Below are 17929 nucleotides of genomic sequence, written 5' to 3'. Positions count from 1 at the left end.
CAGATGTGATTATCGTGTCCCTAGGGCTTGCTAAATTGAGATCATCCCCTGAAAGAGAAATACCATCTCTCAGTGTTCTGACAGGCTGTTCAGTAGCTCTTTACACTGAGATGGTAAAATATATAATTAGATCAGATCACATGCAGAGATTATGTATACTGGTAGGATTTGTCTACATTGAAACTTTGGTTTTAGAGTGAATCTGCTTATTCTCTATCTTCAGGGAATGGACTTAGTTTCTGTGTACTTTACTTCACAAAAGAAAAATCGTTTTGTTTTGAAATAATTGTAGGGTCATAGGAAGTTGCCAAAAAACCCCCACGGTACAAGAAGGTCCCATGAACCCTTTGTGCAGTTTCCCCCAGGGACAATATCTTGTATAGCTATAATACATGCATATTTACTTTTATCGTAGAACTGAGAAAGACAAATGGAGTTAATGCACAAAAGATATCTAGCTTTTTACTCTGGTATGAACTGAGCTGTAGTTAATAAAGGTCTTTGTTAGACCAGTTAGTTTTCACAGAGATTACATAATTAATACATGGTTCTGGGGGAAAGTCAAACTCATAATGTTTTATACCATTTGGGTAATTTTTAGGGACCCTAGTGACATCATATAAAAGTCTTCTCAATTAAAATGCTAGTAGACATTAGGAGAGGTTTTTTTTAAGTGTGTGTGTGTATATATATATAAAAGATAGGTAAAACCTGTATCCTGGTATATATGAAGAAAACTTTGTGTTCATGTATCCTTATACATCTCTTTGTTATGTACATACACACATCTGTATGTGCAGAAACTCATTTGAAACTTGTACTCTTCACATTTCTACTTCTAGAATGTTTTTAGGGATAGTTACTCAGTTGAGTTTTGTCAACCAATGGATGAGTGCAATTGAAGAAACATTGCATTATATTTATAAGGAAGTGTGCCAAGACAGCTTGACACATAGTAGGTGTTCAGTAAATGCTTGCTGAATCCTTTCTGACTCTGAGGAGGCGTTTTTAGCCTCGAATGACAGATGCAAATTGCTTGAACTTGCTTTTCTTTAACCCCGATTTTTTTTTTTTTCGCCACTCCACTTGGCACACGGAACTTCCCTGACTAGAGATCGAACCTGTGCCCCTTGCAGTGAAAGCAGGGAGTCTTAACCGCTGGACCACCAGAGAAGTCCTACCCCAATGTATTTTTGTATAGGTGGTTGGTTATGAAAATCTGTCAACTTTCGATCTTTATTCAGGGTAATCTAATCTATTAAGGAAAGAGTTGCAGCAATTGTACTGGTTGATATGTTGATTTAAACATTTTATCTTGAATAAGAAAATTAATTGTCAGGTAGTAGCAGAAACTTTCTGCTATATATTTAATTTGAAGGCATCTTTACCTTTCATAGAATTTATGAAACTTTAAAGGTGCCTTTTCAAAAAAATTTTTATCAACTCTTTATTATAGAAATTTTCTAACTTACACAAATTGAGAGAATAGTATGATGAACCCTGGCGTACCTGTCACCCAGCTCCAGCAGTTAGCAGGCTGTGGCCAGCTTATTGTAATTATACCACTCCGCAATCCTCCCTCATATTATTTTGAAGCAAACCCCAGATATATAATTTCATCCATAAAAATTTCAATATGTGTCAATAAAAGGATATCTTAAATACTGTTATCACTCCTAATAGTAACAATAATAGTTGTAATTCCTCAAAATAATTGCCTATATGGTCAGTGTTCACTTTCTCCTAATACTCTTCTATTATTTAACACAATTTGTTTGCTTGAATCTGCACCTAGAGAAAGTACATACAGTGTGATTGGTTGGTATGTCTCAGGTCTCTGGATCTCTAGGTTCTTCCTCCATGTCACCTTTTTGTTGAAGAAAGTGGGATCCTTTGTCCATTAGTTCCCCACAGCCTGCCTTTTGCTGATTTCATCTCTGCTGCGTCCTTTACTTTGTTGTCATATAAACTGGTAATTAGATCTAGGGCCTTGATTAGATTCAGATTTGAGAGATTTTTGGGGATAGGGGTAAAAAGCTGCTTTGTAGGTAATGGTGGACAGTGTATTTGGAAGCTCATAATGTCTGGTTCTTTTTATTTTTGAATATTAGCCACCGATGATTATCACCCAGATCTCTTCTCTTATTAGGGCTTGTAAAATGGTACCAAACAGGGAGGTTTTTTTTTTAGAAGAATGAAATGGGCTCCCATGTAAGAGATTAACAGTGAAAAAAATTGATTTTTAAATTAGATTAGTTTTAAAAAATTAAATCTAAATTAGATTTTTAAAAAACAAAACATACAAGGGTTTGCAATACTTGTGTAGGCAAGGTTTTATGTCAGAGATGGAAAAGAATTGAGAGATCTAACCTGGTGTCAGTATAAACACTAAAGCCCAGTGAGATGGAGTCTTGGGTGTGTCCTGGCTTCTGAGGCCACCATTATAGGTGAGCTTTCCTGCCTGTACTTTGCACACACTTTAGTTTTGCCTCTATTATGGCCTATAGTTTACCCTTTCACAGAGCATGTAACAAATTTCAAATCTGAGTACAGTTTAACTTATTTCATCTAATTGTCACAGATTATGATGAATTAATTACCTTTTCAGTCACAGTTTTGCATATGCAAGTATTGGCTAAATGATGTGAAATGAACTTATTATGAATTATATTGATATTATATTATGGTATTAAGTTATAATCAGAAAATATCTTGATCTATAAGATTTATTTGGATGTAGAGGCAAAGAAATCCAGATATGACTATTGTCCAATTTCAATTTCATGCATACTTTGTTTGCTTCACATTTAAGATATGTGACTTTCCTATTCCTAACATCTTTTTGATATTATTTAATTTCTTAGAGTATGAAATAATTGTAAAACTAAAAAGCAATCCTGTTTTTCTTTTTAAAGAAAACATTGTTTAGCTACAGAAATGTTTTAAGCTTTTTCCCATAGTTTTTAGAGGGAGAAAGTTTGCATTTTCTTTCTATAACCCTTAATAACCATGATATTTGAGCTTTAATTGGCTTTCTTATTTTCCTGATTCCTTATTTTTGAATTATAAGTTCAGATATTTTAGTGACTTGTCAAGTGAAGACAAAGATGGAGATGGCCTTTTAAAACTTAGGTCAAACCACTCCCATGATATAGAAATATTTTATTTCACTAGCTGTGAGAAATGGATTACTTAGTGCCCCATGCCTATAAAAACTAAAGCCAGGCTGGTACCCACCAGGCTTTGGTATTTGTATACTTTTTTCTTTTTAATATTAAATGATATTTGTTTTGTATATGATGTTCTGGTGGCAGGAAGGAGCAATTAGCAAATTGATGAAATAGAGTTTCAAGCAAAATTAGATGCTAGTGTAAGCATATGACTTTGTGTTGAAATTGAAAAATCCTTCCCCTTTACAGAGTTTTCTGCCTTCAAATACTAATATTTAATAGTAGAGTACCCCCCCCACCTCATAAAATAAATAGCACTCATATTCATGGCCTTTCCAATTGCCCATCTCTTTTGTTCTTTAGATGGAATGTGTGTGTCCTCACTCACCCCCAGCCCAGGCTCCACTTCAGTCATCTTGCTGCCAGTGGATGGGGGAACTTTACAGAAATGCTTGGCCATTCAGAGACAGAAGTGCCATGTCTTTCTCAGACTTGGTCCTGGGGAAGAACAAAGAGAGGTTCTCTTGTACTTGGAGGAAATTGAAATACTGAAGTACTTTTTTGAAAATAATTGAAAAATTGAAGTACTTCATTGAACTACTGATTTCTTGTTCTTTTTGTGACACCAAGAGGACTGCTGCCATTCAGTTCTTGGATGGGGGGAATCTGACTCACAAGACAGCTGTATTCCTTAGGAGTAGTGTTACCTTAATGATTGAAGTTAAGCAGGATAAAAGTTCACCCAAATAAAAACCAGCCACTGTTACTTGCTCTGACTTTGTCATCAAGTCCTCAAGAGCCACAAGTCTAATGAGAACATCTAAAACACTTGTTTCTTTGATTACCCTATGTAGCCAGTGATTTGAATGTCTAAGTTTTTGCTTTAGTTAGATGGAGCACATCTGTCAAAAAGGGCAGATTTCAAAGCAGTGGTGTACCACCATGTTTGTAGGACACAGAAATTGGCAATACCTGATTCCATTTAATTTGTTGATCTGATCAGTTACAGTTCCTTTTATGTATTAGGAGTGACATGGCCCAGAAGTTGACATGATGGTCCCTAATAGGGTTTCCCATTTTCCTAGAGTGTTTCTAAAAAGTGGGACAAGTTGCTTTCTGTCACTCAGTTTTCCTCTCTGCCTCTCTGTAAATGTAGCCTACTTTTTCATCCTTCAGACTTATTATGAGGGAGCTATGTGGCCTCCAGTTCGACATTTAGCTCACAACCATAATATGATGTTTCTTGGATAACTTAGAGTAATGCATGTATTGTTTGCCTTTATTAAACCGTTTTACCTCCTAATGGTACTCTCTGTAGGGTGTGTGTGTGTGTGTGTGTGTGTGTGTGTTCGTCCACTCAGACTGGGGCAGAGTGTGTGTAGTCTATGTACTTACTCATGATTCCAGAGAGATTTGGGCTTTAGCCATGTGCCCAGTCTTATGCTATCGATAACTTCTACTTGTGACAATAAAAACGGAGATTATTTGATACTGGGTGAGTCCTATGTCCTCATGCTTTAGTGCAGACTCATGACTGATATGGCAAACCTCAATTAAGGTGGTTTAAGGAATAGGGTTTTCTGACATCTTTGGTGCTAAGCAGAAAACCCCTTACATCAACATGGAAGTCACGATTGGTTTCAAACCTCATTGACAAAAACCCTTTTCTAGAATTCTAGTACATTTTCTTGCTTAAAGGTACTAAGAATGAAAAATCTTTTAAAAAGGATTCTGTGCCTTGTTTAGATTCTTGGGGTCATGAGTATCAGTTTGTATCATCCTGGGCCCTAGGGGTAGAAGTTAAAAGATAATGGACCAAAATCTATATTCTGTTCAAGTCACACTCTGCAAAGAGAAGATTGAGTTACCTAAGAAATCTGATTGGTTAGATTTCCTCTGGTTAATTGAGATTTTCCTGCTCTTGAGGTATAATGTGGAAGTGACTTCCAGGTTTAAATTGGTCATAATCCACATGCCAGGCGTTCAGAGAGGTGAGCCCCAGTTTTGGGGCTCATTGCCATCATGGTTGCATGGGGACTTTGGGCTCATTCTATAACATTCTTAAACTCTGCCTTTATGATTTCTAATTAATTTTGTGGATGAAGCTTAAAGTGGATTCATTGAAGACAAGTTCAGTTAAAGAGTCTCCCTCTTCCTTCTTTTGCCATCACTTGCTCCCCCTCCCCCCTCTTGTTTTTCTCTCCCCTTCTCTTTTCTCATTCACTGTCAGGAAAGACTACCTTTGAAGGGACAATTCTGTACCGAGCTGCACCGGGAAAGACGGAGGGCCACAGACGCTATTACAGTGAGTGACCTTAACAGCAGGAGGCATTTGTAAAGATAAGATCTGGGTACTTGTGTTTTTTGATGCAGCTGCACTCCCCTGAGCTGCTCATGCTTCTGCCAAGTGTCTGTCAGTTTCTCATCCAAGGACGTGGGCTTACTCGCCTGAGATAAGCGCCGTCTCCTTGGCGTGTGCTGCGGAGCATTCCCATCGCCAGCCCCCGGTGCTGTGTTGTCTGCTCTGTGCCTGTCATGTGTGTGACATGCGTGCATGAACCATGTGTGCAGAGAAAGGATCCGTAACACTGGTCATGGCATATGTATTTGTCCCAGTATCTGCGCCTCTGGAGTGCTGTAAGATGGCTTCTCATGGAGATGTCAACCCTTCGCGGTTATTGCTTTTACTGAGTGGGTCAATCAGTAAGTCATTGCCTCATTGCGCGGTTCAAAGAAGTAAGAAGTGGGCATGAACAAACAGTCCATGCCAGAAATGATATTTTGCTTTGCTCATTCAGCCAATCACCACACGGCAGACTTCTTTTTGGCAGGACCAGGGTGTAGCCTTTGGTGCAGTGGAAAGAAAGCTGCCAAAAGTTGAGGGGATGGAGATAAATGAGATTGATGAATGAATCTCCTGAAGTTCTTAGGACAGGCCTGCTATACAATAAGCACTAGACATGTGAGTGTAAAACTGAAAATAAATAAAAATGGCTCAAAGATTTGAATTGATTAATGCTGGAATATTAAGGAAATTATTGACAATGACTTTTCTGTAATTCAGCCAATTATATGAGTGGCGATAGCAAACCTGAGGAAGCTTTGTTCTTTTCTCACGGCAAAGGAAAATCATCCTCCTTAGTGTGCATATATACATATGTGTACATAAAGATATATACACATATGTGTGCATGGAGAAAATCATCCTCCTTAGTGTGCATATTTACATATGTGTACATAAAGATGTATACACATATGTGTGCATAGAGATGTATACACGACTATGAAAGAGAAGGTTCAGGCATGAACTCCAGAGCCAGGCTTTTCAAAGTGTCTGCAGCAAAGTGTATTTTTATTTCCATCCCCCTGTGGACAGATACCTGGTCCTGCTGGACGTGCCTTCACTGTGCATGCGCTGCACCTCTTGTGCCTCCCCGCGGGAGCAGGCAAACCAAGACTAGTCCATGCTCCATTCACATAGACAAGTCTGTGGGCCACACGTCTGGAAGTCACACCAGCATACACTACTATAAGTGTTTCTGTGCACGGACACTTTCTGTGCTTATTACCCAGTGTTTCAGTAATGAACCCTTCATGACCTGGCCGCAATCCACAGACCACACTTTGCATTTCCTTGGCCTCGGGTGTCATGTGGCATGCCAAGCATGACACAAGGATATTTTACATAGTAGTGTGTGTTATGAGCACCAGTGACCAAAAGATACAGCACCAAACAGACATGAACATGATGCTGCTCTTTCTTTCCCGCCAAAGGGAAGGTAGTAGATTTTGAGGTTTTTCATCAATCTAGATATTCAGATATTTAACTTGTATTGTACTGATAAGTGATAGAAGCAGGCTGCCAGAATTTCTGGAAGAAAAATCTGCCGTGTGTTTCCTTCCCAGCCCATGCTTGTGTGGTTGAATGACCCCGCAACCTCTCCCTGTGTAACATAAAGAGTATTTCTCACAGTGATTAATGCAAAGTTATTAAGGTGAGCCCGGAAGGCGGCAAATCCCTAAAACCAGAAGCTCAGTGAAATCAGAATGCCAGTGGTTGAAAATATTATGTTTCTAGGTAATGAGGAATGATAAAAAGAATCCTTCAAATTCTTTTCTTTGAAAAACTGTAACAGTCTTGCCCTATTCCCTTTGCCCTGCTGCCTTCTGCTGATGGTGCTGGTGGTGGTTGGGGGGTGAGGTGGTGGCACAATGATGGTTTCTATTCACTAACCATTTCTTTATTCCACTCTCAAATGCTTCTTTCCAAAGCAGAAAAGAATATACAAGCCATTAATCACACAGAAAGAATCCATACGGCAAAATGAGAACATGTTAAAGGGGAAATGACACAATATTTAGACTCCGAAATTATATCTCCAGCAGGGATATTTCCCAAAACAATGAACAGATAAACACATGAATGGATAGCTAATCCAGGGAGGTTCTCCATGTTTGCACACTTGCATCCAGTCCTGTAAATTGCAGCCGACCCCCTTGTTGTGGGCTGTTCCTCATTCTTATGCCCTCTGTTCTTGCTCATAAACGCTGTTCTTTAGTTAGTTAAAATGTACACCTGGGATCTTCCTCCTCCCCACCCCCCTTTGTGGCTTATAATTACCATTTTATTGCAAACAGCAGCAACAACAAACACAGCCATTGTTTAAAAGATTTGATTTTGAAACATGTTAGCGATTTTTAATGACCTTTCTATATTTTTCTCTGTTTTCATTTAACAGTTTCTTCCTGCACTGAGACTTGTCTGTATGAATGACTTTGACATTTTGTGACAGTTTATGCGAGCAGTGATTTGGTATATCTTTCTTAGGTACTAGGAGGCCACCTTACCTGTAGGAAGATAATGCACAGTGTTGCTAAGAGAGAACAAGGGCATCATTGTCATCAGCAGATACATAGTCAATGTTCAGGAGCTACTCTGCACATCTCCAGTCTTTTAGAGACAGGCTTAATGGTAGACTTTTCATAAAATATCCTTTGATTCTTGTCCTTTGATGCCATGACTAATGTACTGGCCATCAAAGTAAGAATGTACACCCAGAAATGAACTAGAAACAAATAGGCTCTTCCTTTTAGGAACATGATTGTGGGCAGAGCCTGGGAAAAAGGAATCTGGGGAGGTAAGTGTCCATGCTGTCATGCTGATAACGGTTTGACCACAGGAAGTCCAAGGAAAGGTGTCATGTCCCCAGTGTTCTTCTTTGGAAAGGAGTTCAGCTTCAGGGAAACTGTTGTTAGGGGAGGGAAGAAGAGCTGGAAGCTTGGGGCATTCTGGCCTCCCACAAGGCAGCTTCCTTTCCTTCTATAACAAATACAATCATCTTGCCAGTGAAAGCATTTCAATGTCAAGTTTGGTTTAGTGCTTTCCTAGAGAAGCATGTCTGTGTGCATTTATTCCTTGTAAAGCCATCCAGAGATTTAATTCTTTGGCAATCATAATTTTGTGTGGTTTCTTTAATTGCTAATTTGTTTAACTGGCTTTTAGCTTTACAGTTTCCCTTTAGGAAATGTTACTTTCGTTGCTAATTGCTAATTGACATATCATGGAGATCAGAGGTACAGTATGTGGTACTGACTGGGTGGGGAGGCGGGGAAGGGGCAGGAAAGGTTGTTACTGCATAGACTGCACTAAAACAAATTTGGCTAAGAACCAGGCTCTGGCTGAAAAGAGGTGACATGTCACATTGACAGAGACATCTGCTTTCAAATTGGATGTTCTGAAAAGTTTTGATTCACTTCTTAAAATTCAAGGCTGGGGAGGTAGAACAAAACTCAGAGCCACCTCCCTGCAACATCCTTACACACTAAATGAACAATGGCAATACAAGTTATCCTGTACCCTATGATACTTGGAGCAGTGGTTCCTGGCTGGCTATGAGGTGCTTCGTGGCTGTGGCTGATTTCTGAGTTCTTTCTTTCCCCATCCCTGCTCTTGACAGGTTTAAGGGAAACCACAGGCTCCGAGAGTGACGGGGGTGACTCGAGCAGTACCAAATCTGAGGGTGCCAACGGCACAGTCGCAACAGCTGCCATCCAGCCGAAGAAAGTCAAGGGAGTGGGCTTTGGAGATATTTTCAAAGACAAGCCAATAAAGCTAAGACCAAGGTCGATTGAAGTAGAAAATGACTTTCTGCCGGTGGAAAAGGTATGTTCGACAGTTTCTGTTTTATTTCCACATAACATCCTGTATCCAAAAGTTACTTTGTAGGGTTTGGCATCTAAGATGTCCTATGCCTCTCTTGGACTCTTATTGTCCTTGTGGGCAGCTCTCCTTCTGTATGAGGACAGCTTTTAAAAAGGCTCATGCTCTAGTTTACTGTTGCTTTTCTTACTGATCTCCTGTCTATGGAACGTTTCTCAGGGTGACTTTTCCCATAGACCAGCCCTTCTCGGTTTTCTCTGGAGAAAAGCCACTCATGCCTGGTCTCAGCTAAACACATGACCTTGCTACTTTTCAGGCAGCCACCAGTCTCTCTCCTCTCCTGGAATGTTTCTCTGGTGCTTTGTGCTGGGGCATGTTGACTGCTTCTGCACTAGAGAAAGGGGTTGTGCATTTTTTTCTCAAAGTCTTTGGTGCAAATGATTTCAGACTGCCACAAGGAAGTCTCCTGCGTGCATGAATGGTGGAGATGGCCCTCGCTGCGAGTGCCTGGGTCTTTCCCGTCAGGGAGCTGACTGTTTTGTCCTGCCCCTGGTTCTGGGTTGGTGAAAGGCAGACAGTGTGCTGCTGCTGACTATTCGGTTGCCACAGCAACACACCCCGAGCCGTCATGCTTGTGGCTGTCAGTGACGTCTACTGTGGTACACTTCTAAGCATCATAGCCTTGCTTAGGATTTGATAAATACTGTGGAATTTTCCAGATTGTAATAAGCTACCCTCATGCTGTGCTTAAGGAATGTTTGTTAATTTGATTTAGTGCTGAAATTTTTTCTTTGACGTTTGTGCCAGCAGGCTTGGGGGATGGGGTATTGGCAGCATTGCTACTGCAGGTTTATCTGCAGCTTTTAAGGGTTTTCCATTTTTCAGTGAGATGAATTTTTGAAAGTTGCATCATCTTCTGCAGCTGTAGAACTTCCACCCACCTCCCTCCCTCCATCCACCAGCAACCTAGCCTGGTGTCATCATGTATTAGAAACAAAATCTGGAAAGGAAACTTTTTGGACACTTAAACATCCTGAGAGATGAGTAAGACAGAAAGGACAGGCACTTAAAAACGAAAGACTGGTTTCATTTAAATTCTTTTGTGGAAACGTCTCTTATACACCATTGTTTCCTTCAGTAATCTATTTGGTGTTTCTCAAGATCTGAAAACTATTTAGTATCCCAGCTTGTGAGCTCATTTCTGTTCAACACAGTCACTTTCAGATTCCAGGAGATATTTACAAAAAAGCAAGTTCCCATCTTGGGAAGGAACAATGAATACAGTTTTTTCTTCATTTTATTCAAGTGGTTTAAATGAACATGATCATTGACTCTGTCAGTGAACAGTTAATTCCTTCTGTTTGTTTTATGATTCTTGGTCTTATTCTTCGCTGTGTAAAAGCACGTCGTGTGTGCATAATCAGTGACAAATATAATATTCCCAGGTTTGTACCTCAGCACATGTCCTCTGAGCCCCACAGCCAGCCACATGTCCAGCTGCCGATTTGAACATCTCCATTCGAAGTTCTTAAATTCTTATTTTTATGTAAGATAAATTCTTATATAAGACAATTTTATATAAGATAAATTCTTATCTATCTCAGCCATACACATACATGTATCTATTTCTCCCCAAACCCCCCTCCCATCCAGGCTGCCACATAACATTGAACAGAGTTCCCTGTGCTGTATAGTAGGTACTTGTTGGTTATCCATTTTAAGTATAGCAGTGTAACACACCATTTCTGTAGAGAAATCTCACTAGCTACTGAACTCCTGAAACTCTGGAAAAGAATTTAATTGTATTTTTTTTTATTCATGGCCAAGTTTGTGGCAAATTAACAAGAACAACTGAAGGCAGATTGGGAAAAAGTCACTTGCTGTTCTGAAATTCTTATCGGCTTGTCTGGACCAGAACTCATAATCTTCCCCCTCAATCACTGCCCACAGCCCTCCCATCTCAGTTGAGGACAATGCCATGCCCCCTCCCATCACTTGGGAGAAAAGCATTGGGGTGGTCCCTCCCTCCCCTTGTTTCCTCACATCCCATGGCCGATCCATCAGGCAGCTCCACCAGCGCTGCCCCCAAGTGTGTCTGGCACCTCGCTCAGCTCTGCTGTGCCTCTGCTCTCACCATCACTGCAGTAACCTCTCATTGGCCTCCCCTCCCTGCAGCCTAGTGTCCGTGTCGCCAGGGTCATGCTGTTCTTCTCAAACACCTGTAGAAACTCCCCCGTGAACCAAAGTGAAAATCTTGCCCACAGCCCACGAGCCAGGATGACCTGAACCCCATGGGCACTTGGACCTCCCTGCTCACCGCTCCTTCCCCACTTGCTCACACCCAGCCCTCTGGTTCCTGCTCACAGGTGCCATGCGTGCTCCCGCTTGGGGTGCCTCTGCCCGGACACTGTTACCATCGGCCCCCTGTCCTCCCTGATGCCTGCCAGGCTGCCTGCCTGTCCTCCCTGATGCCCCGTCATTCAGAAACCTGCCCCCTTGGCCCCTCCTGCACTGCACGTTTTGTTTTCCCTAGCACTCGCACCCTTCTGACATAGTGTTTATTTTGGGTTATGGTTATTCTTTGTTCACTGATGTGTGTTATGTGCTTAGAACAGTGTATGGCACATGGTAGGTGCTCAGTAAGTATTAGTTACAGGAATAATATGAAAACTAGCACTTTAGAGATTACAGACATCTATAAAATGAGGGGACTGAGTGTGATAACAGTTATATAGTTGGAAATAGAGTAGTTGTATGGTTCGCTGCATCTTTGTGAAACAAGATTGATTGCCATCGGTCTTACATGAAATGTTAACTTCATCAGAGTAATACACACACACATGTGTGCATCTTGATTCATGATTTGTTTGCAGAATGAAACCATGTGCTGGCAGCTCCCTTAGCCTGCTTCTCATTGTGAAGTCTCTGGGGAAAATGTAAACTTCCCAGCCTGTTTTACTGGCAGCGGACAATTTTTACAGCATCTAAGAGGATTTAAAACTCTCTCCACCCCCTGTTGTTGGCGCCATGGATAGTTCCATAGATTTATGGATCCATTATGTTATTGCACAACCTGGCGTGGGAGCTCATGAGTGTGATGATGTTTTACTAGTGTACAACCTGGTTCTCATCGCTTTTGAGATAGTTCTGCGTCAAAGATTTATGTTTGAACAAGGAAGTTTCCTTTGAGAGTTGAGCTCGCTGTTTCAGTTTTGCAGAAGCACAGACTGGATCTCATGTGACAGCATCTGTGTTCAGTGAAGCACAAGCAGGTCTTCCACTTAGACTGGGGCAGTTGACCTTCTAACATGACTGGTTTGATAACTTACATGAGGGGAAAAAAAGGGCTATAATAATTGTTAACAGCTGCGAGCGTTCTAGTGTGCCTTCTGTTCAAGTGGGGGAAGTTCTAAGATCCGCTTTTCTGAGTCAGTTGAAAATTCTGTGCTTATTTTACCTGTGCTTTAATCTGTATCACCCTACCCGGAGTGGTTGAATGCTGATGATTAAACACCAGGAGAGAGATACTGGTGTAGCTTTAACACCCACCTGTAACAACAAGGAAATAATTAGTATTCTTGCTTCTCTTAGTGAACTATAAGGAAGGACCCCAGTTATGAACCTTTTTAACACTACCAGTTGTGAATATGCCTGTGAATGATGCGTTTAATTCACCATTTAACCGAAGTATTTATAGATGAAATGATTTACTGTCTGGGATTTTACTTGCAGTAAGTTGGAAGACGGAAGAGTGGGTGAGGAACAGAGGAAACCAGATTGGTTATGAGTTGATAATTGTTGAAACTAGGTGGTGCATACACAGGGGTTCAGTATGCTGTTCTCTGTTTTTGTACATGTTGGAAATTTCCTCTGATAAAGGTTAAAGAAAAAAAAAAAACTTGGGGGAAAATGTACCATTTAAACTTAGCCCAGAGCTAAATATGTGTTATATCAAAAACAGTGGAAAATATGGTGTGGCTAAAGGTGAACTAAGTTAAATATCATAAGATTAGAAAGGTGTGGTAACACTGTCCTAGCTGATTGAACTTTACAAACTGACTTCACCTCAGTCGGACCATCTGTAAAATGGGAATACTCTTTACACCTAGCCTACTTTGTGTGTGTGTGTGTGTGTGTGTGTGTGTGTTCAGTTGCTAAGTGCTGTCCAACTCTTTGTGACCCCCATGGACTGTAGCTCACTAGCTCCTCTGTCCATGGGATTTTCCAAGCAGGAAAACTGGAATGGATTGCCATATCTTACTCCAGGGGATCTCCCTGGATCAGGGATCGAATCCATATCTTCTGCATTGGCAGGCGAATTATTTACCATTGCACTACAAGGGAATCATAGGACTTTTAAAAAATGCTATATAGCTGAAAATACTTAGAAACTGTAAATGTAACTCATTTCAGCTAGTATTTATTAAGTATTCACTATATGCTCGGCACTGGGAATACAGTGGTAAATAAGAACAGGTCACTGCCCATCAGGGAGCTGCAGAAAAGTAAACAAGAAAGAATAATACAGTGTGGGGAATGCCATGACCAGGCTGAGAACATAATGCTGTGCTGTAAGAAACCTTGGGCATGGCAGGAAGTGGTGAGTGGTTAGCGAGGCTGGAGAGTGTGTATTCATGTGTGTCTCTGTATACCTACTTCCTAGAGGAAGTGATGTTTAGTCTGAGAACCATGGGTCCAGTACACATTCATCAGGCAGAGGAGAATAGAGTTGTCAAAGTGGAAAGAGCAACATGTATAAATGCCTTGAGGGGAAAAGAAAACAGCACAGAATGTGTGTCGAGCTTCCAGCAGGAAGTGGCGAAAGATGAGAATGAAGAAGAAAGCAGGGCCCAGGTTAGGAAGGGCCTGGTGAGACTTGTTAAGGAGTTTGGACTTGAATTTGAGGGCAGTGGGGAGCAGTTCTCAGCAGAGAAGGACATGATCAGATATGCGGTTTAGGGAAACTATTCCAAGTTGCAGTGGGAGGAGTGGATTACAGATGACAGGTAACTAGAATTCAGAAGAGAGGTTCACAGAAACTTATATTGACTCTACCAGTAAATCTCCCTATTTGTAGGTTCTAAACCAGTTAATGATTAAGGTCAGTCAGTGGATGGAAAATCAAAATATTATTTTTGCTTATTTTTTCAGTATGGATGTCCAGTTGACTCAGCACTGTTTATCAGAAAGATCATCCTTTCTGAAGATCACCTGTTTATCAAAAAGGTCACCTTTGTCATAATTTAAGTGACTGTGTATGTGTGGTTCACTTCCATACTCTCTGTTCTGTTGGTTTGTTTGTCCTTGTGGTCATTCTATACTACTTTAATTACTGTAGCTTTGTAGTCAGTCTTGATTTCTGGTACTATAACTACACAAACTCTATTTCTCTTCTTCAAGATTTCCTGGGCTGTTCCATTTCATATAAATTTTAGAATCAGCTTATTAATCCCTACTCCCCAAAAAACCTTCTGGATTTTGAATGGGATTATTTGAACTCTGTAGATACTTTGAGGGGGAGAATTGACACCTTTCCAATCTATGAACATGGTATATTTATTTACATAGGTCTTATTTTACTTTGTAGAAATTTCTCAAGTTATATATTTATGATCTGTGTCTGTTTCTCTACTTGTGTTATATTACAATGTTGTTATTGATGAAGGCAAATTTGGAGGATATAGATCAAGAGAATCAAATGGGCCTAGCTATTGATCACCAGAATTAGACAGACTCACTCACCCAGTCTCAGTGATGCTGGACTCGGGCAGACCCATGTGATATAGAAGAGCCTGCTCCTTGGGAAACAGCAGAGAGTCAATTTCCAAGAGGAGGAGAAAGAAGAGCTTAACTAAGCTTGCCCAATTTATTTTTCCTAAATTCACATGTCAGAGAAGTCATTTCACTCTCCCAAGAGAAAATGAATAGGGAGACAGAGAGTTCCAAGAGTGTTCAATTCTGCCCAGAGGCCAAGAGTGTCCAGAGAGAGTGTCCGTTTGGTCTCCCCTTTACATGGAAGGAAACATCAAGATAAGATGAACAAATTTTCTCTCTAACAGCTTTGAACTATTATTATAAGTATTGGGGGGAAATATTTTGGAGATAGAATCAAGAAGTTTGATAGTATGTGGTGGATAAAGGAGAGGAAAGACTTGAAGAGAATGCCTCGGGCAACTGACTTCAGCAGCTGGATGGATGGCAATATCATTCCCTGATTAGAGAACACAGGAGGAGAAAGATATTTGGGAAGGAAGGTTATGGGGTCAGTCTTAGACTAACTGCATTTTGAGGTCCTTGTGGAACCATCAGGGGAGGCATCCATCAAACAGTTGGGTAAATAAGTGATGGGGAGAGAACTGTGGGTGTGGGTTTTAGAGTCATTCACCTAGAGATTGGGTTGAGAGACTGTAAGAAGGCAACCCAGACAGGACCTTATTCTCATGAACATGGCTTATACCTTATCTCCTACCAGAGAGAGAACTTCCTCATCAGTCTGCTTCCCTGTGACCCCGCTCTGGTCTCACTCTTTTTCTGAACTCCTTCCCTTTTCACGAGTCACTCAGGTGATCAGTCCTGGCCAAATACGCTCAAAAAGGCATGTCAGTATATGTACCACAGGTTCCTTATCCATTCATCTGCTGATGGGCATCTAGGTTGCTTCCATGTCCTGGCTATTATAAACAGTGCTGCGATGAACATTGGGGTGCACGTGTCTCTTTCAGATCTGGTTTCCTTGGTGTGTATGCCCAGAAGTGGTATTGCTGGGTCATATGGCAGTTATACACCATGGAATATTACTCAGCTGTTAAAAAGAATTCATTTGAATCAGTTCTAATGAGATGGATGAAACTGGAGCCCATTATACAGAGTGAAGTAAGCCAGAAAGATAAAGAACATTACAGCATACTAACACGTATATATGGAATTTAGAAAGATGGTAATGATAACCCTATATGCAAAAAAGAGACAGAAGTACAGAACAGACTTTTGAACTCTGTGGGAGAAGGTGAGGGTGGGATGTTTCGAGAGAACAGCATGTATATTATCTATGGTGAAACAGACCACCAGCCCAGGTGGGATGCATGAGTCAAGTGCTCGGGCCTGGTGCACTGGGAGGACCCAGAGGAATCGGGTGGAGAGGGAGGTGGGAGGGGGGATTGGGATGGGGAATACGTGTAACTCTATGGCTGATTCATGTCAATGTATGACAAAACCCACTGAAATGTTGTGAAGTAATTAGCCTCCAACTAAAAAAAAAAAAAAAAAAAAAAAAAGACATGTCAGATATTACACCTGGGTAGGTCAATTCCAGATGCACAGGTGAGTCCCAAGACCTACCTAACCTGTTATTATTATTATTTTTTTTGATGTGGGCCATTTTCAAAGTCTTTATTGAATTTGTTACAGTATTGCTTCTGTTTTAGATTTTTGTCTTCTGGCCAAGGCAGACATATGAGATCTTTGCTCCCCATCCAGAAATCAAACCTGCAGCCCCTGCATTGGAAGGCAAAACCTTAACCACTGGACTGCCAGGGAAGTCCCTGATATATTTTTATATAGAATAATCCTGGCTTTTTGGTACCAGCTTATTCCATGCTTAAGTGCCCTAGGTACAGCTAGTCTTGGCCCCCTGAATTAATGAGAAAAGTAGTCTCTTTGGTCTGGGATCTTCAAATGGCCAGATTGGAAAAAATATTTTTCTAGGTTGGTTGTTTACCCTGTTGGATTCCCTACAAAGAAACCCTTCAAGAAGCTCCATGGTCTTACTGTCTTAGTTGATTTCCATTATGATCTCTCTCTCTCTCAATGATTGTTTTCTTTCTTTTTTTTCTACTGTGTTCCACAGCTAGATATTGTGTTTGCATCAGTCTCTTTTTTAATTCTCATCATCTTGAATCTCATTTATAGAATCACAGGCATCCAAATTAATGCCTTGATAATATCAACACTGTAATTTTTACTTGTAACAGAAAATTAGAATTAAAGTCACATATAAATGAGCTAGTAATCAATTTTTTAATCAGCCAAATTGCAGGAAGAGAAATTTTAATATCGTCATATATATCTCAGGTAGTCTTTTTATCTCTACTAGTAAAAATTCATCAAGCTGTATAGTGATGTAAGATTAAAACATGTAAACATCTAAAGTGATTATCTTAGTTCCTTAAAAATGAGAGTTCTGTCTCTAATCCTTTGAAGACTCTTAGCTGTGGGGAATCCCAGGAGCTAATGATACAAACTTTGATTAATGAAACACAACTGGGTCAAACCTTGTCATGATTATCTGAGACCTATAGTGTTGAATGTCTCTCACAGTGGTTGAAAGATAAGATTTTGTGATATCTCTTTAGCAGATGAAAGTCCTGTGATTTTTAAAGAGCAGATGGAATTGAGATGCCCACTGGTTGCCTGGGCTGAATGAAGTTTCTGAGGTTTTCAGACTTTGCTTTACGTGTTATCTTTCCTAATCTAGGAAAGGTAAGAAGATTGGTGGTAGGAAAAGGGAACCAGAAACAGTATACAGGGTTACTCTTGGACATAGTAGGTGCTGTTTAGTATTTTATGTGTGTTTCATGTATACTTTCTAAAACATTCAGAT

The 17929-nt window shown here is 40.5% G+C and overlaps 1 protein-coding gene across 2 annotated transcripts in view; it reads left to right on the top strand.

The window, feature by feature from the left end:
* The window catches only part of SH3KBP1 (SH3 domain containing kinase binding protein 1), a 338270-nt gene that overhangs the window by 177023 nt on the left and 143318 nt on the right, over positions 1–17929 (top strand). For both annotated transcript variants that reach the window (XM_065915717.1, XM_065915718.1), the window contains one exon: positions 9128–9333. In XM_065915717.1, the coding sequence (XP_065771789.1) occupies positions 9128–9333 (206 nt within the window). The remainder of the gene's footprint in view (positions 1–9127; positions 9334–17929) is intronic.

This window comes from Muntiacus reevesi, chromosome X (assembly GCF_963930625.1).
Source record: "Muntiacus reevesi chromosome X, mMunRee1.1, whole genome shotgun sequence".
Lineage (NCBI taxonomy): Eukaryota > Metazoa > Chordata > Mammalia > Artiodactyla > Cervidae > Muntiacus > Muntiacus reevesi.
Note: the sequence above shows the minus strand (reverse complement) of the source record. Positions and strands in the feature narration are given on the sequence as shown.